This window comes from Rhamphochromis sp. 'chilingali' (assembly GCF_963969265.1).
Source record: "Rhamphochromis sp. 'chilingali' genome assembly, chromosome: 1".
Taxonomy (NCBI): domain Eukaryota; kingdom Metazoa; phylum Chordata; class Actinopteri; order Cichliformes; family Cichlidae; genus Rhamphochromis; species Rhamphochromis sp. 'chilingali'.
The window spans coordinates 57063574-57091210 of record NC_137929.1 but is presented as its reverse complement, the minus strand read 5'-3'; the positions used below and the strand labels follow the sequence as shown (position 1 = coordinate 57091210).

General features: G+C 40.8%; 2 protein-coding genes and 1 long non-coding RNA gene across 5 annotated transcripts; 2 read left to right on the top strand and 1 right to left on the bottom strand.

The window, feature by feature from the left end:
* Window positions 1-11319: 11319 nt before the first annotated feature.
* Window positions 11320-12893, top strand: LOC308409185 (low affinity immunoglobulin gamma Fc region receptor II-like; the record flags this gene model as incomplete). Its single annotated transcript, XM_080901761.1, has 4 exons — window positions 11320-11593; window positions 11673-11918; window positions 12003-12164; window positions 12793-12893. 4 exons carry the CDS (start codon window positions 11320-11322, stop codon window positions 12891-12893), a joined length of 783 nt encoding a protein of 260 aa, XP_080757887.1.
* Window positions 12894-18814: 5921 nt separating this feature from the next.
* Window positions 18815-23902, bottom strand: LOC308406177. Its single transcript, XR_013973467.1, has 3 exons — window positions 23770-23902; window positions 20543-20884; window positions 18815-20162 (listed from the first exon to the last, which is right to left on the bottom strand). It is a non-coding gene; the product is annotated as an uncharacterized lncRNA (long non-coding RNA).
* A 78-nt stretch (window positions 23903-23980) lies between these two features.
* LOC308406632 (E3 SUMO-protein ligase ZBED1-like) lies at window positions 23981-26325 on the top strand. Of its 3 annotated transcripts, none has more exons than XM_080897735.1 (6): window positions 23981-24220; window positions 24307-24424; window positions 24556-24584; window positions 24822-25286; window positions 25393-25991; window positions 26186-26325. In XM_080897735.1, the coding sequence occupies exons 1-5, from the start codon at window positions 24062-24064 to the stop codon at window positions 25627-25629; spliced, it is 1008 nt and encodes a 335-aa protein (XP_080753861.1). In that variant the 5' UTR covers window positions 23981-24061; the 3' UTR covers window positions 25630-25991; window positions 26186-26325. The 3 variants fall into 3 exon arrangements, with proteins under 3 accessions (XP_080753861.1, XP_080753859.1, XP_080753860.1); XM_080897733.1 differs by having other exon boundaries at window positions 24556-24593; XM_080897734.1 differs by lacking the exon at window positions 26186-26325 and having other exon boundaries at window positions 24556-24593; window positions 25393-26109.
* The last annotated feature ends 1312 nt before the right edge of the window (window positions 26326-27637 follow it).

Sequence of the window (27637 nt, the reverse complement as noted above, 5' to 3'; positions counted from 1 at the left end):
CACATTGGCCATTTTTGTCACATGACGTAGGACTCCAGTAGAGAACGTAATTTAACTCTTTCTGCACCGCTGGGTGAACGAGACGATGACAGATGGGGTTTTTTCTTTCTATCGGTTTTGTTTTTCTTTACTCGAAGAGATCAAATTATTGGTGGGGACATGTCCCTTCCATCCATGCCAAATCTACGCCCTTGCTGTATCCATAACTGTACCAAAGATATACCAAAAAACTATAAACTGCATTAAAATCGTATTGTAAATTACAAGCGAACATATCTTAAACAATGTTTTCAGTGAATGCTTGGTCTTCAGGTGCATCAAAAACTGACAAGGAGCACACCAGTCAAAAACGTACTTAAACACATCCTGTACAAGCAGCTTGTGCAAGATTGTAAACACAAGCAGCTTTTGCACGCAGTGAGATCGTGCAAAAGCTGCTTGTGTTTGCCTTCCTGTTAAAATGCGTCACTCTGTAAAACTCATCTAACTCACCTTCTAATGCAAAAGCCTCGAAGACAAGAAACCACAGGGGAACGGCTAAGGACATTTTTATAGAAAAAAAACACTGCAACAGTCGATCTTTAACAGCTGAAACGTTGTTTTGATCCAGCACAGGGAGGAGCGCCCATGGCTTGTTTACTTTCACCCCATTGGTTCAACCGCCTGTGGCTCTCTTCCATTTACTGCAGGAAGCTAGAATGTGCACTAGTGATGTGCGGATCGATCCTGAAATATCGATTCCTCCGATACCAGTCATTTATGTTCTAGAATCGATTCTCACATTAAAATATCGATATTTTAGTGTTTTAGGGTAAATTTGTAGTTTATCATTAACAGGAACACAGTGGAAAGAAACTATAACATTCGGATTGTCTACATTCAAAGGAACTACTTCCTCTTCCGCCTTTCATAGTCATGTGCGAAATACGGCTGTATAGTAACCCGCAGCCCCTTGGCGTGCGCACTCACAACAATGGCTGAGCGTAATTGTGCGGACGTATTTTACCTCCACAAACAGCTGAGACGTGGTTTGCGATACATGACCTCAGAATTAGGGAGACATTCAAAAGGGCTATTGGGGGTGGGGGTGATAAATACATTTTACAGTGTTTATTTATCGGATAAAATACGTTAAATGTCACCGTTATTATTGGCCGGCCCGGAAACAGCGGGGGTGTCCAAATTCAGAGGCTGCTTCCACCTGAGGACCCGCCTTCGCGGTCTAAAGAAAGCCGAGTAGTACGTCACGAGCTCCCTCGGTGGAGTGAAACTGCCGTCTGCTCCTTGCTATATAAAATATAACCGGGCACTGACGTAAAACTCTCGACCGTCTCACACTTTCTTTAATTAGTTTTCTGTTTGACGTTTATTCAGCTGTGTGAAAACCCGGAGGACCCCACCCGAGGGATTAATAAAGTTAAATTTAATTTAATCTAATCTAATAACTTTAATCTCAGCCAAACCAATTTACTCACGAACAAATAAAACACCGAAAAAGCCAAACAATAACATTAACAAGTTATGAGAGTGACTTATATATCATGTTTAACCCGAGTAGTGAAAGACCGCGGGGGTTTGATTATTATTATTATTATTACTTGGTATCGGATCGGAAAGAAAATTAGTGGTATCGCACATCACTAATGTGCACACAAGGAAGAATCAAAACAATTAAAAAAAAATCAAAATATTGGATGAAAAATGATGTTTTCTATAACTCTAGCGCTTATAGAGTTTGTGTTGTTTTTCCTTGTACAGATGTATTTTATTTATCAATTTATCTATTTAGTGAAGCTGCCTATCTGTATGAAAGACAAAAAAAATAAAAAAATAAGAACGATATCAACTACCCACAGCTGGACTGGCTATCGGACATGCCCTATGGTGATTTCTTATTTTTTTGTGGGTCGATGTTTTTTTGTTTTGTTTTTGTTGTGGTGGACCACTAGAGGGCTCTTTTGGGTGCAAAGGTTTCAGTTCTGTTTTGGAATAAAGTTGGAGTAAGAATAGACCACGTGACTTTCGCGCATTGCATTGTGGGTAGGAGTGGCAACAAAATCAAAACACTGCATCAAGCTATAGCATGTCCAGCACCGGTAATCAGTCATTCTGCAGTTTTAATCCCCACTTCCATTTTATTTGCCCCAAAAACAGTTATGTACAAAACGACGGAGAACTCAGCAGGTCTGTACAAAGACAGACTTGATGAAAAGGCAAAAAAAGTACGAGGGGAAAAAAAAAATCAAAGGAGTGAAAGGGTCAGACCCATATGAGCATACAGAGTGGAGTAAGGACGTTAGCGTGCTGCCCAACTTTCAGCACATATTTATTATTATATGGTCCTAAGTTTTAGTGCGTATGTAACGGAGCGAAATTGTGATTTAACACAGGTGTTATTCTAGAAGGGAAACCCTCCTCAAAAATGGACGGAGCAGTGGAGCAGCCAAGGGAATGCACTGAATTAAAAACTGCATCACTAAAATATAATTTATTATACAAAACAGTTAAAAATGCAAAAGCAATTAAACCAACCCTGGCCAAGGGGTAACACAATAAAAATCAATAAAACACAACATTAAAAGTGCAGTGGCATCCGCCACGATATAAAAGTCACAAAGAACTAAGAAATCCAGCGAAGTGGTGTAAAAAGGAAACCCAGCGGAGTCCTCGCCTTCCTCCCCGCACTCCGCGTCCTGGTACGCTGAAGAAAGGGAGGGAGCGGCAGTCACTATTCTTTTCAGGCAGTATTCATTCGTAAAAAGGGGATAAGTCGAAGACTTACCCCGGGTGGGCAGAGCTCTCAACTCCGCCCGCCGCTCCTTTAACACTGCAAATTGGCACCAGTTGTCTCGCCGCCTCTGCTCTCCCGCAGTGCACAAGCTGGGCTCTTGTTATTACTGCCGTCCGACTGTTCGCTCCGCATCCCTCCGCTGTTGCTGTCTCGTCCTCCCCCTGAACGCCAAGCTCCACCAGCCCCTTGGGCTTGCAGGCGCCGCCGCCTGGCACCACTCACTCCTGGCCGTCCCTCAAGCCTACTGCTCAAGTCTACTGCTCAAGTCTACCTCTCTGTGGTCTGCCAGGCCCTCTTATTGGCCTCTCTGGGACCTCCCAGGTGTGATCAGGTTTATAATCAGGTAGGGGTGGAGTCTTTCCAGGACAAGTCACCAATAAATACCATAAAAACATGCAGTAAAACTCATACAAATAAACCAGTGTACAATATTAAAATATTAAAATAGGTAAAACACAGCAAAACATACATAGTAAAAAAAAAACCCTAGATAACTTGTCCCTTTTCACCCCGTGACACGTACACTCACAAAATGTTTAGTAACTTCAGATCCCTGCAACATGCCAGGTCCAGTTTACTTTGATGATTTGGACTATTCCATTTCACCGCTGTTGTTACATTTTTTTTCTTTATCTCCTGAACAGGCCAAGGCAATCTATTTGCTGTTTCAGGTCGTAGTATTACACAACATTTTCAGATGTAAGAGAAATAAAATAAGTGTTTCGTAATTCATTCAATTTATTGTGTTTCTTTATAAATGGCATTATTGTTTCTTTCTATTATAGAATCTTACAAGAAAGAGGCAAAATTGGATTCCATTGTGCTTTATTAGCTGCTTCGGTGAAAAACAAATCAACGATGCAAAAAAACAACAAAAAAAAAACATATCAAAACAACATACTGGGAAACAGTTATTCATCACTTCCTTGCTTAAATACAACCCTTTGGCACATATATGCAGGATGTTTCGTGGCTGTTTTGATATCGCTCTCTCTCTTAACTCAGTATGATCCAGGTTGATAGAGGGTGCCCAGTCTGGATTACATTCCAGTATTTTGCATTGGTTTTCCTACAAAACACCACAAACATTAGCCCACAAAGCCACAGTGAACAAAGCAGCATAGCGCAATGAATTCAATTCAAATCAATAGAAGACTTATTTGTAACCTACATCAACAATTTTGTTATGATAATTATGTAATAACTACAACAGAAGACTGACCTTTGTGGAAATGCTTGGAGCAGACTAACCTGTGAGCTGGAGTGTTCTGGGATGTTATATTTGGTCTTTGAATGGCTGCAATCCAGGCCATCCGTCGCCTCTTTGTTACTTCGGAAACACGGCTTATACAATTTCTCTTCCACGATGTAATCCGATAAAAAATGATCTCTTTACCCGTCGGCTTCCTGTGGCTGTCATGAGACCGGCCATTGCAGTTAATAATAGAAAAGCTTCTTGCCATTCTTTGTGTTTCTTTTTATCGCTGTGTAACTGTTTTCATGTGAAAGCCTGCGACGTCACATTTTCACTCATGTCATCATTGCTTACTTCCTTATTGTAAGGTGGAGGTGGTCAACAAGTACCTCGGGCTGTGGGTGGACAACAAACTGGACTGGTGATGCAACACAGAGCACCTGTATAAAAAAGCCCAAAGCCGACTGTACTTCCTCAGGAGGCTGAGGTCTTTTAACATCTGCAGGAAGCTCCTGAGGATGTTTTACCAGTCAGTGGTTGCTGGAGTACTTTTCTATGCTGTGGTGTGCTGGGGGAGCAGCACAGCAAAGAAGGACTCATCCAGGCTGGAGAAACTGATCAGGAAGGCTAGCTCTGTGGTCGGCATGAAGCTGGACACTCTGGTGACAGTGGCAGAGAAAAGGACACTAAAGAAATTGCTGGACATTATGAACAATGCTGGGCATCCTCTGCACACGGCCATTAACAACCAGAAGAGTCTGTTCAGTGACAGGTTGCTTCTCCCCAAGACAAGAACTAACAGACTTAAAAACTCCTTTGTCCCACACGCCATCAGACTGTTTAACTCCTCTCTGGAGGGGAGAGGGAGGGGAGACAGGAGGACAAAGGAGGGGGGAACAAGTAAGCTGTAGTGCCTCTTCACTTCACCGTGCAATACCTTTTGTGCAATACTTTTGTTAATAGTCAATGGTGCAATAGACCTCAATACTTGAAATGTGCAATTCCCTTGTATTCTTATTCCTATTTATTCTTTTTATCCCGTTTGTATCCTCTGTATTTATATATGTGTATATATGGTATATTTCTGCTCACGTTCTGTAACTTCTGTCGGTGCTGTGCTATTGGAAACTGAATTTCCTGGAGGAACCCACCCGAGGGATTAATAAAGTTTTATCTAATCTAATCTAATCTAATCTAATCTAATCTAATCTAATCTAATCTAATCTAATCTAACGGTATAAACAATGAAAGGTGGTGGAATGGTTAATTGAACGTGATAGACAATTATGGCCGAGGAGGTCGAATGCACACCCTCTTGCTTGGAAAACGGCCTGAAAGTAATCTTATCACAGACAAACAGAAGAAAATGGTATTGAGGTGAAAGGGAATGCAGTTTGTCCCGGACTTCAGCTAGAATGAAAAAAGACACAAAGATGGTGTTATTCTGTGTCTTTATGCTGTCCACGCTTCCTCTTCTTCTCTCATTCTCTCCCCCTCCCTCTCCTGTTACTACTTCATTCATGAAACTGATCAATGATCAGCTGATCGGCTTTTCTCTCTTGTTTGTTTATCTTGTTTGCACCAGAAAGAGGAAACCAGTGGTTTTACATTCACATTAAACAACAGCAGCACGTTTGATCAGCTGTTGTTAGAATTTACTTAATATTACTTTCTAGTATCAGCTGATGTTTGCTGGAGCCACAGCTGTAAAAGCTGCTGGTCATGATATTGGTTTGTATATGTGGTGAGAGGGAAACATGAAGATGAAACCAGGAGATGTCCTTACTGAATCATCAGAGCTGAACAGGTGATGGAGAAACAGGTTTACCTTTTAGGTGACATGAATGAGTTGAAGGGAAGTTATGAACTGTTTCTGAGAAATAACACCAGGAACCGTTTTTTACTTAGCTGACAGCTGGTAACTGTGCAGGGGCGGGTCTAGGAAAGTTTTGCCAGGGGGCCATGTAGGGCATTAACCCTTTAAAGCCGGTCGGAGCGGGCACGCTCTGTTTTGCGTAACTATTTCTAAATCCCGGTAGCACTGCAACCACGTAAGCTAGCGCAATAATTTTTTTTGCATATGAAAGCGGAGGAGTTGTACTTACATCTTATGCCATCAGCTTGTCCTCAGTCACAGTTTCCTTCCACATATAGCTTTGCAAAAACTGCATAAAAAGCGCTTGTAGGAACAAAAACATAATATTCCAGAAACACGCTTTGCCGATCCGATCAGCTGTTCATAACACTTCCTACATCCATCAGCGCGAACTATCGCATGTCTGCCATAACCTGCCCGAAACCGGAAGTGACATCATTTTGCGGAAATGTATTTTTTTTTTTTACCATCAGGGCCTTATGAGCCTATACTGGTGTTTTTAAAAGTTATGTTTGAGTTTATGACTTTCTGTGTCTTTTCTGGGATGCTTAGGACTCATATTGCACTGCTGGAAATAGTCTATTTTGATGCACATGCTGCTTTTTTGCAAATTTGCAGAATAATATTTATTTTTGTTTTTCTTGCAGTGTATAAAAATTGGTGTATTTCAAAAATAAAACTACGAAGACACTCAAAATAAATGTCCTGTGTTGGGAAACTATTTTGTGCAACTTTTTTGTATTTACAGTTTTGAGGGATAAGCCTCTTAAATTTGTCTAACTAGAAATATATGTTAAAAAAGCAAAAACGATTTTAATTTTTTTTTGTAGTTTATTGCACTTTTTTGCAATGTATGTAATTTCTATGCACTTAATGCAGACATATTATTAAAATTTGGGCTATAATGGTTGTATTGATGTATAGCAACTTGAAATGCTCCCAAAAATGGCTCCACAGCAGGTAAAAATATAATATAAGGTCTGGCGGACTTGGTGGTAGGTCTTAAAGGGTTAACAGGCAAAGGGGGCACAAAGAAATACTTTTCTTTCTTATTCTCATTTAAAACGTCTAGCTTTTAATAAAAAATGATCTGAATCTTACAACCAAAGTGGTCATCTGATCAAATGTAAAGAAATCTTCCTTATATGTCACCAAGATAGTTGTTGTGACGTTGTTGTTGACAGTGTACATCATTGTCACATTGTTTTCATTCAAAGGCTTTATGGTTTTTCCTACAATACCTGGTGGGCCGGTCTATAGTCAAAATGCTGATTTTTTTTGTCCCAGTCCAGCCCTACAACTACCTGTAATCTTTGCTTAACTTTGAAACATTTTTAGGACAAAATAACAATTATAACCTTACAGTTTGTTTTTTAAGTGGAGACAGATTATGTAATGATTTAAAAAAATGCAGATTGTATTCACCTTGTGAATCATATCTCAGTTAAAGGTTAGAGAACTCTATACTTTTTCTTTAGAACTGCTGCAGAGAAACCACGGACCCTCTACACTGTGCTGCCGAAAGGCAGGAAGAGGGTTTAAGTGCTGCAGTTACACAGAAAAACCTCACACCTCTGTGCACCACAATGGGACAAACACCTCTTCTGTGCATTCTCTGTAAGTAACATGTGCTGGCTGTAAATCCCACTATTTAATATGTTGATTTAAGATAATCTGCTTGAGAGTTGCAGTGAGATTACTTTTACTTAACATTCAATAACTAAGCACATCCTGTTTTAAGAAAACACTTTAAATGTGGTCACTGCCCTTCTGCTATATTTGGTACTAAAGGAAAAACTCCTTGAAAAATAATTCATTTTTTATGATTACTTTCAGTTCAGATGTTGCTGTTTTCCAGCACAGCAAACCAAGGTAAGTGGACAAATTTTATTACAAACTAATGTAACAGACTAATGTAACAAACCATGACACAGGCCCATTTGACCCTGACCCATGACTGACTCACAAGTATCGACGTCAGAATCGGTTTAATGAATGTTTCTGGCAAGTGAAACTAGCCTAAACATAGTAAAACTGAATGGTAAATTGACTGATTCTCATATGAAGTGCAGAATTATTAGGCAAATGAGTATTTTGTCCACATCATCCTCTTCATGCATGTTGTCTTACTCCAAGCTGTATAGGCTCCAAAGCCTACTACCAATTAAGCATATTAGGTGATGTGCATCTCTGTAATGAGAAGGGGTGTGGTCTAATGACATCAACACCCTATATCAGGTGTGCATAATTATTAGGCAACGTCCTTTCCTTTGGCAAAATGGGTCAAAAGAAGGACTTGACAGGCTCAGAAAAGTCAAAAATAGTGAGATATCTTGCAGAGGGATGCAGCAGTCTCAAAATTGCAAAGCTTCTGAAGCGTGATCATCGAACAATCAAGCGTTTCATTCAAAATAGTCAACAGGGTCGCAAGAAGCGTGTGGAAAAACCAAGGTGCAAAATAACTGCCCATGAACTGAGAAAAGTCAAGCGTGCAGCTGCCAAGATGCCACTTGCCACCAGTTTGGCCATATTTCAGAGCTGCAACATCACTGGAGTGCCCAAAAGCACAAGGTGTGCAATACTCAGAGACATGGCCAAGGTAAGAAAGGCTGAAAGACGACCACCACTGAACAAGACACACAAGCTGAATCGTCAAGACTGGGCCAAGAAATATCTCAAGACTGGTTTTCTAAGGTTTTATGGACTGATGAAATGAGAGTGAGTCTTGATGGGCCAGATGGATGGGCCCGTGGCTGGATTGGTAAAGGGCAGAGAGCTCCAGTCCGACTCAGACGCCAGCAAGGTGGAGGTGGAGTACTGGTTTGGGCTGGTATCATCAAAGATGAGCTTGTGGGGCCTTTTCGGGTTGAGGATGGAGTCAAGCTCAACTCCCAGTCCTACTGCCAGTTTCTGGAAGACACCTTCTTCAAGCAGTGGTACAGGAAGAAGTCTGCATCCTTTAAGAAAAACATGATTTTCATGCAGGACAATGCTCCATCACACACGTCCAAGTACTCCACAGCGTGGCTGGCAAGAAAGGGTATAAAAGAAGAAAAACTAATGACATGGCCTCCTTGTTCACCTGATCTGAACCCCATTGAGAACCTGTGGTCCATCATCAAATGTGAGATTTACAAGGAGGGAAAACAGTACACCTCTCTGAACAGTGTCTGGGAGGCTGTGGTTGCTGCTGCACGCAATGTTGATGGTGAACAGATCAAAACATTGACAGAATCCATGGATGGCAGGCTTTTGAGTGTCCTTGCAAAGAAAGGTGGCTATATTGGTCGCTGATTTGTTTTGTTTTGTTTTTGAATGTCAGAAATGTATATTTGTGAATGTGGAGATGTTATATTGGTTTCACTGGTAAAAATAAATAATTGAAATGGATATATATTTGTTTTTTGTTAAGTTGCCTAATAATTATGCACAGTAATAGTCACCTGCACACACAGATATCCCCCTAAAATAGCTAAAACTAAAAACTACTTCCAAAAACATTCAGCTTTGATATTAATGAGTTTTTTGGGTTCATTGAGAACATGGTTGTTGTTCAATAATAAAATTATTCCTCAAAAATACAACTTGCCTAATAATTCTGCACTCCCTGTAGTGCTTTTCTACTCTCCTAGCGTACACAAAGAGCTCTACACAACACGCTGCATTCAACCATACACACCCATTCACACAAGCACTGTTGTTTATACTTTTCAGTTCTTTTTAAATTAACATTTATACACATTCATACTCTGATGGCTGCATCGGAGAGCAAGTAGGGGTTAGTTTCTTGCCAAAGGATATTTGGCATGCAGACTGGGGGAGGCAGGGATTGAACCACCAACCAGCTGACCGGTTCTACCTCCTGATGATCTTTGTTAAAAAATTGACTGTTCCAATTTTGGACTGACACTGCATTATCAGTGACATTACACACCAAATGAAACCCCAAAACATGATGATTTAAATAGTTTAAAGCTGTTAAAGATACAATCACTGCATGAGAATTCCAGACATTTTAGAAAGAGTAAGCTAAGCTGGTTTGCACCATTTGTGATCCTTTTAGTACAAAAGAGGGAAAATGTGAAGCATTTAGTATCATATTGTGTGTGATTTCAAAATCATAAAGTTTGGGGTTTTTTTGCGCATCTGCCATCACACGCATATGAAGTTGATGCAACATCCCATTCTTGATCCTTAGGTTTCATATGGCCCACCCTTTGCAGCCACAACAGCTTCAACTCTTCTGGGAAGGTTTTCCACAAGTTTTAGAGTTTTAGGGGTGCATTTTTTACTTCCAAAAGCATAATTTTGAGGTCAGACACTGATAAGATAAGATAAGATAAGATAAGATTAGATAAGATGACCTCTATTAGTCCCACAGGTGGGTAATTTGTTTTGTTGCAGCAAAAGTGCAAAGTTATTTAGCAGAAATTAGAAAACACTGGAATGCAATAAAATACAATAGAATAAAATAAAATACAAATACTATATACAACTGAGTAGGAAAATACAAAAATACAACTTCGTCAGAAGAAGAATTGCACATATAGGAGTCTTATTGCACATGTGTGGGTTTGTGTGTTTGATCAGCTGCAAAAGTTTTTATTGTGGAGTCTGACAGCAGTGGGGAGGAAAGACCTGCGAAATCTCTCCGCTCCACACAGCGAACAAAAAGGTCATCTCACAGTTTCCACTATAATTGATCCCAAATACATTCTATTGGATTCGGTTTCAGGACTCAGTGCAGGCCAGTAATGTTCTTCCACAATAAACTGGTTCATCCACGTCTTTATTGCCTTGCTTGATGCACTGGTGAGCAATCATGTTGGAACAGGAAAGGGCCATACCCAAAGTGTTCTCACAAATTAAGAGCATGAAATTGTCCAAAATGTCTTGGTATGCCAAAGCAGTAAGAATTATTTTCACTTGAACTAAGGGGCCAAGCCAAAATCCTTAAAAACAAAAACAAAAAAACAAAAAAACATAATCTCCCGTCCACTTGGCACAATGAGACAGAACTGCCAATGGTCAGGAAAATGATTCATCACTCTAGAGAACACATCTCTGCTCCTCTAAAGTCCAGTGGCAGCGTGCTTTACATCACTGCATCTGACGATTTGCATGTGCTTGGTGATATAAGGCATGGCTGCTACTCACCATGGAAATACATCCCATTAAGCTCTCCATGCACTGTTGTTGAGCTAATCTAAAGGCTACATAAGGTTTGGAGGTGGCCTGTACAACTTCGTGTCTGAGTTTCTGTTGTTGCCATCACTTCCACTTTGTTATAATACCACTAATAGCTGACAGCCAAATACAAGAAAATTTTACAGACTAGACTTCTTGCATTGGTGTCATCCTATCACGTAAAATACTTAAATTAACTAAGCTACTAAAATCAATATCATGTATATGCTTTCTTTATAACAAAAATATTTTTTATGTTATGTTTAATCAATGCTCACAGCTCGTCTGACTGTGAGTCCCAGCAGCTCTCAGTTCTTTAAAGGAGACTTTGTGTCTCTGAGCTGTGAGGAGGACGACAGCTCTGCTGGATGGACTCTGAGGAGAAACACAAATGGAGAAACAAGGACTCAGTGTGGAACTGAATTTGGAGAATCAGCTGGTTCTTCCTGTATCTTCAACCTCATTGTCACCTTGGACAGTGGAGTTTACTGGTGTGAGTCCAGAGAGGGTCCCATCAGTAACATGGTTAACCTGACAGTCGCTGGTAAGCTGAGTGTGTGGAGTTAGTGTTGATGAAGCTGTGTGTAAATGGATGAAATGCTGTAGTTTGTCTCTGTGTTGAGGTGGATCAGTGATCCTGCAGAGTCCTGTCCTCCCTGTGATGGAGGGAGATGACGTCACTCTGCTCTGTAAAACAAAGACCACTCCCTCCAACCTCCCAGCTGCTTTCTATAAAGATGGCTCCCTCATCAGGAAGCAGCCTACAGGTCACATGACCATCCAGCATGTTTCCAGGTCTGATGAAGGCCTCTACAAGTGTGACATCAGCGGTCATGGAGAGTCTCCATCCAGCTGGATCACTGTCACAGGTGAGGATCTTATGTTTCTTTTACAGATTTTACATCCAAAGCTCAAACTGATCACAAAGATTCACATGTTCTCATTAATTCCAGGTCCTTCCACCTCTCCTCCTCTATCACCCTCAACTGCTTCCCTCCCCTCCTCATTTTCCTCTCCTCCTCTCTCTGTGATGGTGTCTGTTCCCTCCATATTTGGGCTGCTGCTGGTTGTACTGGTTGGACTAGTGAGACGACGTGTCCGGAGGCAATCTGAAGGTGAGACACACATTCACATAGCTCACTAATTAAAAGGTTAAAGACAGTTCACCTCAAAATCATATCAATTTTCTCTGCTTAGGCTTAAAAGGTGAGTAAAAGTTAGTTTCATTATATTGCATCAGATATCTCCATCAGTGGTTTAATCACAGTAATCTAAGTAGAAGCAGCACTGCAACATGTAAGTTTGATGATGGGGTGAACTGCTTGTTTAAAAACACAAGATGCACAAGAAAGTGCAGTTTTTGCACAAAGACCTTCACATTACTACCTGAGGATTAATTTAAAGTTAAACTAAAGGCTGTATTTGTGCATCAATTTCTACTTAAGCATTTGAAAATAATTTGTAATTTTTTAAATATATTTTTACATTCTGATATTTTTAGTTGGCTTTTTTTTCCCTGTGCTGATTGCAATGCAGCACTTGAGACTTTGTGGTCAAACAGTTTTGATGTGAGTTGCTCTGCTGGCGTCCAGTTTCCTGTATTATGACTAAAAAAAGAAAAGCTTTTTTTTTTTCTTTTACCGCAGCTTTCAGAAAGAAAGAGTTGTTTTTTATTCATCCAAGTTTACTGACTAAAATCTTTCCATTGACTTTCCATTATTCTTATAAATATTCATATTCCAGCTGTCAAACCAGCAGCAGCCATAATTATTGTGTTATCAGAGGGAAATCTGTGGTATTTGCAGACAGAGATCCTGCAGCAGCTGCTACCTCCTCATCAGTGAGAAGAACTTCAGCAGATGGCCGACACGGGTCAAACAGGAGAAGAGGTACGACAAGTTTCCTGTTAGAAACTCTGTAAAAGTCCTCTGCTCTTTCCACAAAAGAGGTGAGGTGGAGGTGTGCTCTGGAGAGAAGATGAGTGAAAGTTAGCAGAAGCAAGACAGAGTACATGTGCGTGAATGACAGGGAGGCATGAATGAGGCAGTGGCATGAACAAAAAGACATGATGCAGAACTGAAGATGTTAATTGATGATGTTAACAGCAATATAATCCCTTTAACTGCAGATAACTTTTTAAAAAAAAGCTTAAAAAGTTAAAAAAAACCTCTTAGTTTGTCCATTTGACTGTCACAGTGAACAGAAGCTTTTATGTTTTCTGTGTACCACATGAGCACAGGGCAGCTCTATGGTGATGCTGTGCCAGTCAGGTAAGAACATTTATTTTAAATCATTTATAAAAGGGTTTCTTTTACAAGAGGTGTAAACAGTTGCATCGCTTTAACACATGAGCAGCTCTGCGGTCATTAAGTTTCCTGTTTTGAGAGCTAAACTGAGCAGAGGTGTTAAAGTGGCTTCAGATTAAACAGAGGATGTGTTGTGAAGAACGTGCCTCAGGTTTGCAGCTCTAATTCATGAAAAGTCCATCTTTATCTCACCCTAGCACAAAAAGTACTGTATCTCTCACATGACTTTGTCTTGTTTTGCAGAGAGCGATTCAGCTGCAGTGCAGAGAACAGCTGACATCACTTATGGAGACATCACCATCAGGACAAACAGCAGACACAGAGGTACAGCTGCTCCTCTTCAAAGGTCCAACCCTAAATCAAATTTTAAAAAGTTTAAATCTCAGCCTGCACCAGCAGACACTGGGAAAACCACATTGAAAACATTACAGCCCTTTGGTCTTTGTGCAGTGTAGAGAGACTAATGTGGTCATATGAAGGTGTTATCAGCTCCAAGGAAGAGAAGTGTTAACCTGCTCCTGCTCACATCAGTCAGTGAATATCTCTGCTGTCATAAACAGAGCTGATGCAGGCCTTTTTCATGTTTGTAATCTGTGTGTTTGTGTTCAGATCTTCCACCAGAGCCAGCGGTCATCTACTCCTCACTGAAGCCGAGCCCCACACCTTCACCACAGCTTAACCAGTCTACCCAGTGACGTCCAGCTGGCTGCCAAACACATCCCTTCACTCCTCTCTATATTATTTATTCAATCATATTCTGTGTGTGTTTACAGCTGTACAGCTGCACTGGAACAGTTTGAATGTAGAGCTCAGGATGACGTGGAAAGTTTGTTTGTCTTTAATTAAACATTTTAAAGCTAATCCAGTTTCACGTCACACAGGAGATTCCTTCTAGAAGCAGATCCGATCACTCTGCAGCCATCATGAAATGCTGCATTGGTAAATATTTATGAAGCATTATCTGCACTGTCTTTTATTTGAATGGTCACCAGGACATAAACACTGCATGTACAGGATCAGCAGTCAAATCTTACATCAAGCATTTTTTAACGTTTGCTGACTTTGCCCCAAAATAAGTTTTAAAAACCCTTTTTCACACATGGGATTTCAGCCTCTGCAACCATCTTTACTGTTGCTGTCTGCCATAGATTTGAATTCAGGGTTTTCTGAGTGCCACGTCTCTTTTAGACTGACCCCCTCCTGCCAGTTAATATTATAGCAGCTTATCAGACCTGTGATGCAGAGGTGTTACAGTCACTTCAGGTTAAAGAGTGGATGAGCTGTGGCGTAATGTTTGCAGCTCTAATCTATAAAGCCCAACATTTCATCCTAAAACAGAAGTTTTGTATTTTGCGAGCGAAAGCAAAGAGTAGAATTAAACGGCGGAAGCTGAAGTCGGTGGTTTGATTAAATTTGGTGTAAAATTTTGTGAAGTATTTGTGATTAATAACAAAAAAAAACACAGAAATGATGCAGAGCTTTGAAGGGAACCACCACTGAATTTAATTTATTTATTATTTCCACTGTCACAGACACAGAACGGTTGTTACAGTTACAAAAACATTAAGTGAAAGTTTACTCTTGATTTATTTATTCTATTGAGATCATGTAATTTAAAATGTAACATAAAATTGAGTAAAACCTATCAAATTGTTTCACATTTATGTATCATTCATGTATCAAATAAACAATTGCTGTTTATGATTGCAACCAAGGGTTGAGTCTGTACCATCCAGGGCGCTGCTCTTGCGGCGACCAGCAGGTTGTCTCTGTCTGTTAGTGTCAGTGTCTTAACTTATTTTTTACTTTTTTATTCTTTTATTTTATCTTATTTTTCTTTTTTTTGCCTGAGGAAATCCTACAGCATCGGCTTGTGCTTTGTGGAACTTCTTTTGTTGAAGATGGGTTTTTTATTTCGCTTGGTTTTATTGGCAATCCTGGCGGTTGTTTGGAGTCAGTGCTACTCCCATACAATTTCATACTCACGGGAGTTTCTTCTGGATCTTCGGTGGACAGGCCCGTCTTTGGACTCTTTTCACCCTCCAGTGTTTTCCAGCTCTGGATTATCCAGTAATCACATGGGCACTTTTATTTTTAACAGAGTCAAAGCAAGGAAGCGGGGTAAGAAGGGAGGCCTACGTCAGCGATTGCGGAAGCAAATACGGTACAACCGTATTCCTTTACCATCAATAATTCTGGCTAATGTGCAGTCTCTGAGGAGTAAATTAGATGATCTGCATTTGAATGTTGCACATTTACGTGACTACAGGGATGAATGTAAAATGGCATTCACAGAGACTTGGCTCAAGGATTCTGACCCTGATTGTTCTCTGGAACTAAATGGCTTCGGGTTTCCCATACGTTTGGATCGAGACCCCGGAGCTACCCAGAAATCGCAAGGAGGAGGGGTGTGTTTGTATATAAATCAGAAATGGTGTAAAAACGTGACCGTTCGCAGACAAGTGTGTCTGCCTGACATTGAGCTCCTCTCTGTGTCTTTGAGGCCGTTTTATCTGCCGAGGGAATTCCCACAGATCAACGTCACTGTCGTTTACATCCACCCCAAAGCGAATCCTAAGAATGCGACTGACACCATCTCCAATGCCATCCACTCTCTACAATCTCTCTCTCCTGAAGCCCCTAATATTGTTCTTGGGGACTTTAATCGCTGCGACTTGAAGAAAACACTGAGCAGTTTTTATCAGTATGTGCACTGTCCCACTCGCTTCAATAAGACTCTGGATTTATGTTATGGCTCCATAAAAGGTGCGTATACATCTGTGGCTGGCCCCGCTCTCGGATCCTCGGATCACAACACGGTGCATCTTCTGCCAGTCTATAAGACTGTACTGAGAAGAGAGAAAGTGAGGAAACACCGTATAAAGGTTTGGAGTGATGATGCCTCTTTAGCCCTGCAGGGCTGCTTTGACTGTACAGACTGGTCGGTGTTTACTGAATCATGTAGAGACATTAATGAACTCACTGACGTTGTCTGCGGATATATATCCTTCTGTAGAGACACGATTATTCCCTCAAAGGTTGTGCATTCTTTCCCTAATAACAAACCATGGTCCTCTAAAGTTCTTATGAGGCTGATTCACGAAAGGAATAAAGCTTTTACTGAAGGGAATACCTTGAAAGTCAGAGAAATTAGGAAGGAGATTAGATCAGAAATTAAAAAAGCTAAAATAAAATACAAGGATAAGGTAGAGGCGGAGATGGGTAGCAATAACTTAAGGGTGGCTTGGGCTAGCATGAAACATATGACTGGTCACTGTCTCAGTGACTGTAATAAGATAAGTCTCCCTGGTTTTAGTTCAGACTTTCAGTTAGCCAATGAGCTGAACAGATTTTATTCGAGATTTAATGATAACCATATTCCAAGGAATACACTTGATTCCTTAACAGAGAGCACCAGAGGCCCCCCAGCTTTGTTCTTTGATGAAAGAAGGGTGGGAAATCTTTTTAAAATGAGTAAGACTAATAAAAGTCCAGGTCCTGATAATATATGTGGCCAGGTGCTTAGAACATGCGCTGAGCAATTATGTGGTATTTTTTTATCACATCTTTCTTTTATCTCTTCAGCAACAGAAGGTTCCAGAGGTATGGAAAAAATCAATTATTTCTCCAGTGGCTAAGACCACAAAACCTACATCATTAAATGATCTTAGGCCTGTTGCTCTTACATCTTTAGTGATGAAGTCCTTCGAAAAACTTGTCAGGAAGGAGATCCTGCAGCAAGTAGAGAAGCTGATAGATCCACTACAATTTGCATACAGGCCTTGTAGAGGTGTGGATGATGCAGTGGTCACTCTGTTGAATTTCCTTTATCGCCATCTTGATGGCGCCAAAGCTCATGCTTGGCTTTTATTTATCGATTTTTCTTCAGCTTTTAATACTATCCAGCCACATCTTTTAGTGGACAAGCTTCTTAACCAATTTAAACTTGATTTTAATCTCGTTGGTTGGATCTTAGACTTCTTAACTGACAGATCTCAGTGTGTGAGAATAAACGGCTGTTTTTCCAAACAGCTGAACTCTTCCACTGGCTCACCACAAGGTTGTTGTCTCTCTCCTCTTTTGTATATTTTGTACACTAATGACTGTCGCAGCACACAGGCCAATAGGTATTTCATCAAATACGCAGATGACACAGTCATTGTAAGCCTCCTTCATGGTGAAGAGAATTCCCATGGGCCTGTTGTGGAGGAGTTTGTTTCATGGTGTGATCAGTCCTTCTTATTGATTAACACCTTAAAAACCAAGGACATGGTTATTGACTTCAGGAAGTCATCCCCTCATCCTGCGCTTACAGTGGTAAATGGTGCAGCCATTGAAATGGTGGATAGTTACAAGTATTTGGGGGTTGTTCTTGATAAGACCCTGTCCTTTGAGTCGCATCTTGCTGCTACAGTTAAAAAGGCTCAGGTTATTTGAGGAGGTTGAGAGGTTTTAATGTTTCATCTGAAATGACTCTCTTTTATAAAAGTTTTATTGAATCTGTTTTAACTTTCTGTATCATTGCTTGGTACGGTATTATGTCCATGGATAATAAGACCAGACTTAACAACCTGGTTAAAGTGGCGGGCAAGATTTCAGGGAGGTCTCAGGTCCAGCTTGTGGACTTTTATAACAGGCAGGTGCTGAGGAAGGAAACCTCTGTCCTGTTGTGTTCAGATCATCCTCTCTTTAATGATTTTCAACTGCTTCCATCAGGTCGTCGTTATAAAATGACTGCAGTGAAGACAAAGCGACATAAAGTGTCGTTTGTACCTAGTGCTATTATCTTAATTAACAACACTAAATTGTAAGTGTTGTTGCCATTGCACATTTTCCGATGGATAATCTAGGTTGTTTTATCAGGCTTATATTATATTATATTATATTTTTATTGAGTGTACGTGATGTGTTGGTTGTATGTTTGTTGTTCGTTTTGACATACTGCGAATCAATTTCCCGTCAGGGACAATAAAGTTACCATTGACCATTATTAAAAAGGGTGGCACCGTCACCACAGTCTACAGGGAGAAGGTCCAGAGTCTGAATCCAGTTTGGGATTGTTCTTTTCATGTTCACGTTTCTGTGTGGCTTCTCTCCAGGTATGAATGAATGGTTATTTTTCTCTGTATGTTTGCGCTGTGACAGTCTGGGAAGCAGGAAAAGCTGTGATGAGAAGTAAAATAATTTCTTTCTCATCACATAAAAAGAAAAAAAGAAAACAAAAATATTGAGGGATTATTAAAAATAAAATCAAACCATCAAATGCTTAGAAGCTTATGTGAGAACAGAACAGAACAAAATATGCAAAAAAAAAAACAAAAAACCTAGAATTAAATGAAATGAATATATTTTTTTTTTAAAAAACTGAATTTGTGGTATAAACACTTTCTCACAAAATTTTGCGAATACACAATATGTGACCCTGACAAAAAAACAAAACAAAAACAAAACAAGATTTTTAGGGATTCCTATGAAACTTTATACTCACCATATAAACCCGACTAAAATGAAATTGCACAAAATTCACAAAATGCCAAGGTTGTTTATTATTTTTGTCACAACCCGGCTCATAGGAAGTGACAATCAAGAGGGAGACCACACACAGGCTTTTAAAGGCTGTAAGACATATTTAATGAAAAAAAGGTAAAGCAACTTAAACCCACTTTAAAGACCATAACAGCCATAACTGAAACTTCCAAACTTCCAAAACTTAGGTTTTATCCCGGTGCCAAACCGGTACTTTTGAAACGGTGCCGGTGCTCAAACCGTGCTCAAACCGTTGCTTAAAGACTGGAGAATACAAACTTTGTCCAAAAACCTCTCATGTTCAGCTGTTTTTTTGTAAAAAGATAACAATGTTAGCCTTTTCTGCAGCTATAGGGCATATATGGTATCACTCTTGGCTGGAAGCAGTGCTTAATCAATGGAAAAAACACAAACTTTGTCCAAAAACCTCTCATATTTAACTGTTTTCCACTTTTTCTTTGGTCATTTTAGCCTTTTTGGCCAGGGTGAAGGGAGTATCTGCCATCACAGTTTGCATCTTTTGCTGTGAAGTACAGCCAGACTTTTGACCACTTCGCCATGGGCATTTTTAATCTGTAGCTCTGCTCTAAAAGAAGGTACGTACCTGGGCCCGCCTACTATGCTTGCAAAGGTAAAATGATTGGCTAGAATTCAAAGTGCATGACATCGCAGGGAAAAAAAAGCACTGAAATGTGCGCTGCTTTTCAGTCTGGTTACTACCGTTTATGTCAGAACCGGTACCATAATGGCACCAGATACTGGTACCAGTCCCTAGTGTTTACACAGTAAGGGGGATGTACTACACCATGGTGCGTCACCTACACATTAGTACAGCAAGCTAAAATGCAGCACTAGCATGAGTTTTAATGATGGATGTTAAAATCGGCTTCCTGGATGTGTCCCGAGGTTGTGATGTTAAACTGCTGTGCATAGCGGCTTTATTAATCATCTTGCTAACAGGGTGTTTTAAGCTTTAGCCGTGATTAAAGGTTCAGTAAAGTGCAAAGCTGCAAAACCTCAAATATTTACAACTTTATAGAATAGCAAAAGTCACAATCATTTAAGTGACTGAGCAAAGTTTTCTCATCAGCTGGTAAAAGTTCATTTGCGAACTGACACTTGTATAATTCATGTGTGGGTTTTCCTTTTGTTTTTTGCAGATGATTACTATAATTAGAATTACAATACACATCATAATTGGAACTGACACACCAAATATAAGTGGGAGAGACTTATTCATGTTTTTTCCATCCTCTTCTTCTCCACCCTTGATGTTTTCATCTGTGAACCAAGCAGGACAGAAACACCCGTGAGAACTCTGCTACTGATTGTACTGACAATACTTCTTGTTTTAAAGTTTAAAACATATCTAACAGTCAGTAGACACGATGTCACTGCCAGCAGCTGATTGCTGATCATGTGACTGCAGATGCAATCACTGGAGAGCATCCATGTGATCATGTTTCACGCTATTTTCAGCCACTAACAGGGAGGGGATGAAAAAACTTCAGTATTAGCTCACATTGAGTTTACTTTTATTCGCTTTCCAACTGCTGCATGTGTATCAAGTAAAACACCTTTCAAAATAAAAGAAGAGAAGTGAAACCCTTCCACAAACAGCTGTGCTCTAAAAGCTGTAAGTCGAACCTCTACAAACCCACCTGAGTCTGTGACTTTGAGGTTGATGGAGTGCACAACCTCATGAACTACTTTTCCCTTCATCCTGGTTGTAATCTCACAGCTGTATGTTCCTGTATCGTTGATGTTGACGTTCCTCAGAATCACAGAAACATCTTTCATCGATCGATCTTTCAGTGCCACTCGGCCTCTAAAGGATTCATGCTGGTAGTTTTCATACAAACGATGGTTTTGGAAGAAGAACACATAACTCTCTGAGTTGAACTCAGGTTTGCTCCACTCTAACAGGGTGATATTTAAACCTCTGGGACCCTGACACTGGAGAGTGACATTTTGCCCAGATCTCACTTTGACCTCTGTGTGATCTAAACACAAAGAGAAAAGAAAAAGAAAGCAAATATTAATGATGTGCTATACTGTCCATTTTGGACATCTTGAAATTCTTTATTTATTTATTTTTCTTATTAAACAACGTTTTAGCCCTTATGCCCTATTCTGGTAGTTTTGTACATTTATTCCAAACGTTAGTAAAATTTTTGAAATCCAGTGTCTTTTACTCTTACATGTTATCAACATATGAATTGATGTATTTTGCACCCTTTTGCCACCTTTGAGGCCAAAAACGTACAAGCAAAAAATCAGCCATAAAATCCTCATGCAACAATAGCAATTTTTTTAAAAATAATAATTCACTTAACTTGACGAAATATCAAAACGATCAAACATTAAATTGGACACACACACACACACACACACACACACACACACACACACACACACACACACACACACAGAGAGAGAGAGAGAGAGAGACAGACACACACACATTACATTAACATAAAACTGTTGTCGGAACCATACTGAATTTCACCAGAGAAACACGCTGTAACTGGAGCCTCGTCGTCTCGTCTCTCTACTCTGGACTGTATGTAGCAGAGATGGCAATAAAGTTTACTTTGACTTCAGCAGCGAGCACGCGCACCGAGGAAAAACATCGGTGCAAATTATAAGTCTGTATCATAATGTCTGCTGTTTTCGTGTTTGTTGTTGGTTTGTTTTATTTTACGAGTTGGTTATTAGATGCTGCTCCAGCCAGCCAGAGAATCCCCCGCAGCCCCGCCCTCTCCTCCCTGTGCCGCAAGCAGCAGGCGCACCTCGCAAACGGTGGGCGCCCTAGCAAATGGGCGATAAAAAACCGATCGGTGCCTATGCCATCCCCAGTATGCTCTGGCATGACGTCGGAGCAGCATGAGTACGAGCATTTTTTTTTTTTTTTTGCCGATACCCGTGATGCCGCCCCGGGCAACCGCCTAAAACCGCTACTGAACCCCACAAAAACGGGATTGTTTTCCATGTAATAAATAGTATGTGTGTGGGGTGTTGGGGGTTATTAGTGTTTTGGACACGTGAAAGATCAGCAACAAAACTGATTCGATTGCATTACTTTTATGTGGTGCCAGATCCTCTCCCTCTCTCTTTGTGAGTGAGCTCATACATTCAAATAACTCGTTATAACCAAAATTGAAGAAAAATGATCAGAAAACGTCACACAAGATTTACTATAACACACACACTTTGTGGATGTCTTTGTTATCTGACTTCAGGGAGAAGTGACGAGAGAGAACCAGAGTACAACATGTTCCTGCTGCGACACCACTTCAGAAACCAACGATTAACCTGTAAAGTCTCGCTTTCATTCTGTGCACACGAGTCTTACTTTCTCTGCAGAGTGCAATTTTTCACCATGTTGGTATTAGTGATGGGTCCTGCAACACTGACGAACCGACGCATGTATCAAGCTCACCTAGCGAAGCCTGTATCGATGCGTGCGTCGCTTTAAGAAAAAGTCACGTGATCGACAGCCGCCGTATCACTCATTGCCAACGCGCCAAACTGTGTTTAAAAGGTACCGCATCCGTATCTGCCAACGGAATGAGTCGCCACCAAAAAACCCCAAACAAACACAAAATTACTCTCGCAAAGATAAAATAAAAATACACATCTCTCCATAACAAAACGGAGCCCGAAAGAAAAAGAAATGTTTCTGCTGTGTGAGATCATTTTGAACTTTTAACTGCAAATAAGGTAACTGTTTGTTTCAGTGTAATCTATCAGAATAGGAAAAACAGCAATGTGACTTGAAGTGTAGATTATTTATTTCATTTTATGCAGGTTAAATGTCGCATCTGTTCTGCGTTTCTTACACAAACAAAAGCACCTCCTCAGTGTTTGGGCTTTACAGAGCCAAACATGAAAATGAGGAGACAAACACACTGAGAATGAACACAGGTCGGCCTATATAGACACTGAACAGCTTCATCATCATATTTTTTTTATTAATACGTGTTTTATTATTTTGAAATCAAGCATCTAGGAAGATTGTTCTGGACCAGGCAGTCATGAATTTTATTATAAAGGACTGCCAACCCCTTAGTATTGTGGAGAGTGTCAGAGAGAAACATTCCAAGATCAGAGGATCCTTTAACGTACTGGGGGAATAGGAAGACATCTTATCAGAACCTTTTCCACCTGGCTTTACAGCTTTTGTGTACCGCAGCTTTATCTGTGCCTGTGAGTTTTCCAAAGCTGGGGAAATGGTGTACAAAAAAAACAAAACAAAACAAAAAAACGCAATAGACTGAATGCAAAAACATTGGATTAACCTATTTTTCTGACTAGAAATTTATAATAAACTCTGAGTCAAATGGGTAATATTACATTCACAATACTTTCATTTTAATTTTCACTTAATGTCATTCACAATATATTTTAAAGATGTCTACAATATTTGCAATGTAAAACATAAAATGATTCCATGGAAAGTACAATACCTTACAGTGTATACAAGTATGAGTAGGTCATTCAATCAGAGTCTGTTGTGAGTCTCAAGTAAGTTGCCTGCAGTGATATTTAAGGTCCAGCAGGTGTCAGTATGGAGCAAAACAGCAGCACTGTGTCGACACAGTATCGATACAGTTTGGGGAATGTGCTGAAACGCTTCACACAAGGCCTCAGCTACCCATCACTATTTAGTATCAAATATGAAATATGATGACTTTAACCACCAACAATTCATGACAAATATATTAAAAATACTTTCTAAACTCTTAGCTTACATTTTACTCCATCTGTGGTGTCAAAACAAATGCACCAGCTGCTTCCGTTTTAACGTGCAACACAACTGCACTGCTGTTATTTATATTGTGGAAAGCCTGCCAGTTTATCTTAGCGCTAGTAATATGAAACGTACCTTCTAATGCAGAAGTCACAAAGAATGCACAGGAGAGAAAAACCACAAAAGACGGCATTTCTGCAAGAAAATAAACGACGATTGAGCTGGGCAAGCCGTTTGTTTGTTTTGGTGCTTGTGTCGTGTAATGGAGGGGCGTTTCCGCGATGGCTTGCTTCATTTATGGGAGGAGCTGAAAATGATGACGTCCGAAGCCTCGCTGCCCGGCTGTACCACGTGACTGGTTCATGAAGTGGTTCGAACTTTGCCGCGAGATATGACAGCGATATAAACCCCTCAGACTTCATTCAAAATGTGGGTGTTTGATGGAGAGTTGCAGTTAGTGAGTTTGGAGACAGTTTGGAGGTTTATGAGAGTGAGGAGAGAAAGTCAGGAGAGAATGGAGCCAGCTAAGAAGAGGAGGATGTCCTCCCCTGTGTGGGAACATTGTGATTTTATTCCTCCCAACAAGGTATGTAAATTTCTACAGAAGATGTATTTTCATAATACTGATGCTGCAATACAATTTATGCTAAGCTGTCTGTACTTTTGTACAAGGTGAAGTGTTTGCTCTGTGCCAGGGAGCTGGGATATAACAACAACACCTCATCCATGCTTAGGCACTACAGAGCTTTGCATGAGAATAAGGGGAACACCGATTGTGGAGCAAGACCAGGTGAGCCATCAAATGCAATGATAATATAGGATGCAGTAATGTTACTAAATGATATAACAATATTATACAACTGTAATAAGTGACGTGTGTGATATTTATATTTGTGCTTTGTCTTTATTGTTTTTCCTCAGGAGAACAATCTCCAATAGATGAAGACCTGGTTAGCATGGTGATTGAGGACTCACAGCCATTTAGCATTGTGGAGGACAAAGGATTCAAAAGATTTGTTAAATCATTAAATCCTAGCTATGTTCTCCCCACTAAAAGGTCATAAAAGCAGTGAAAATTTAGTTTTTACAGAATAAAATGTGAACAGGCAGGACTCAGTCTGTAGCTACTACACACTGCTTCACAGCCATGTCGTACTTTTAAACAAAAGTTGTTTTTTTTCCTTTAGGCCCTTAAAGTCATGGTGGAGGCCAGGTACCAGGAGATGAAGGAGAAAGCTAAGGCCAGCATTGAGAAGGCAGCAGCTGTGAGTCTGACATCAGATATGTGGACCTCCATCAACACAGAGGCCTATCTTGCAGTCACCTGCCATTTTGTTGATGAGTCCAGCACATTAAACACCGTTTTTTTAGGAGTGCAATATTTTCCTAATGCACACACTGCAGAAAACATTGCACAAGTGAAAGGCTCACTCATGGCAGAATGGGCAATTACTGACAAAGTCACATTCCTAGTAACAGATGGGGCTGCCAATATGGGGGCTTGTGTAAGGGAGCTACAACTCAAACATGCCATAACTCACACCCTGAACTTAGTGGTGAAGAAGGCCCTTGACCAGACCCCTGAGGTCTCTGACATCCGAGCCAAGTCCAGGAAGATCGTGGGATATTTCAGGAGCAGTACCATTGCAAAGGTAAGTTCTTAAGTGGCCTAATTACAGTTTCTTTAATGCTACTTAAGTGTATAGTTCTGCTCCCTTGACAATCTAATGTATGCTTTTTTTAATTGTATTTTGTAAGGAGAGGCTTTCAGTGGTGCAGCAACAACTAAGGAAGCCTCAACTCAAACTACTACAGGAGGTGGAAACCCGCTGGAACAGCACTTATAATATGCTGCAAAGACTGTTCGAGCAAAGGGAGCCAGTGGGTGCTGCTTTGGCAAGTCTCACAACAGACATCCCACCTGTTTCATCTGAGGAATTTGGTATAATTTCAGAGTGTCTGGTTGTCCTAGCACCATTTAACGATAACAACTGAGCTCTCTCAGGAAAAAAGGGTGTCTGGGTCAAAGGTCATACCTTTGCTCACTATGCTGGATCATTGCCTCAATGAACAAATGGAAAAATCACCATCCATTGGGTCTTCTCTGGCTCAGAAGCTGAGGATGCTATTGAGAGAGAAGCTGGATAAAATACAAACCATGAGCATTATGTTCCTTGTGACACTGCTGGACCCAAGGTTCGGGAAACTCGGGTTTCTCAGCCCTGCAAGAGCTAGCGGAGCAGAAAAAAGACTGAAAGCAGAATGTGCTTCAATACTGAGGGTCTCCACCACCTCCTCTTCCTCCGCACCACCACCACAGCCATCAACGTCACAATCTGTTGAGGCTGTTTCCCACGGTACTATTGTTATTGCATTTGAGTTGCATTTATATAAACTGATTGTTGGGATGTCCTCTGTATCTATTATTGTACGATCTACTGTACAATATAAAGCGCCTTGAGGCGACTGTTGTTGTTATTTGGCACTATATAAATAACATTAAATTGAAATTGAATTGTTAGTATCACATAAAACTCCCCTTATTTTGTAGGTAACAACCTGTGGCATCGCCTGGATGAAAGTGTCAGGCAGACACAGACACAAAATGTGACAGCAGACGCGAATATTGAGGTCCAACGGTACATGATGGAGCCAAATATTGGAAGGCTGGAGGACCCCCTTAAATACTGGGAGACACGAAAATATATCTATCCTCACTTATATAAGTTAGCACTGACATACCTGTGTACCCCTGCCTCATCTGTGCCCTGTGAGTGAGTGTTTTCAAAAGCAGGGGGAATATTGTCCAAAAAGAGAAATCGCCTATGACCTGCCACAGTGGAGAAACTGTTGTTTTTAACTAAAAACCAACCAAATAAAAAACACCACTTCGCGGCATGCAGGACTTTAATTGCGAAGTAATGCTTGGGTAGCGAAAATGAGCTGCAAAAAGAAAAGATATTAATTGATTACTGCTGCATTCCAGGCTGAATGGTGGTCTCCTTAGCTGATGCATCACAGAAACTTTACCAAAGATATATATATATATATATATATGTGTGTATATATATATATATATATATATATATATAAACACCCATCACGCCCCTGCGGGTGATTTATCCTTCAAGCTCGGGTCCTCTACCAGAGGCCTGGGAGCTTGAGGGTCCTGCGCAGTATCTTAGCTGTTCCCAGGACTGCGCTCTTCTGGACAGAGATCTCCGATGTTATTCCCGGGATCTGCTGGAGCCACTTGCCTAGCTTGGGAGTCACCGCACCTAGTGCTCCGATTACCACGGGGACCACCGTTACCTTCACCCTCCACATCCTCTCGAGCTCTTCTCTGAGCCCTTGGTATTTCTCCAGCTTCTCGTGTTCCTTCTTCCTGATATTGCTGTCATTCGGAACCGCTACATCGATCACTACGGCCGTCTTCTTCTGTTTGTCTACCACCACTATGTCCGGTTGGTTAGCCACCACCATTTTGTCCGTCTGTATCTGGAAGTCCCACAGGATCTTAGCTCGGTCATTCTCCACCACCCTTGGGGGCATCTCCCATTTTGACCTCGGGACTTCCAGGTTATACTCGGCACAGATGTTCCTGTACACTATGCCGGCCACTTGGTTATGGCGCTCCATGTATGCCTTGCCTGCTAGCATCTTGCACCCTGCTGTTATGTGCTGGATTGTCTCTGGGGCATCTTTACACAGCCTGCACCTGGGGTCTTGCCTGGTGTGATAGACCCCAGCCTCTATGGATCTTGTACTCAGAGCTTGTTCTTGTGCTGCCATGATTAGTGCCTCTGTGCTGTCTTTCAGTCCAGCTTTGTCCAGCCACTGGTAGGATTTCTGGATATCAGCCACCTCCTCTATCTGCCGGTGGTACATACCGTGCAGGGGCCTGTCCTTCCATGATGGTTCCTCGTCTCCCTCCTCTTTCTTGGGTTTCTGCTGCCTGAGGTATTCACTGAGCACTCGGTCAGTTGGGGCCATCTTCCCAATG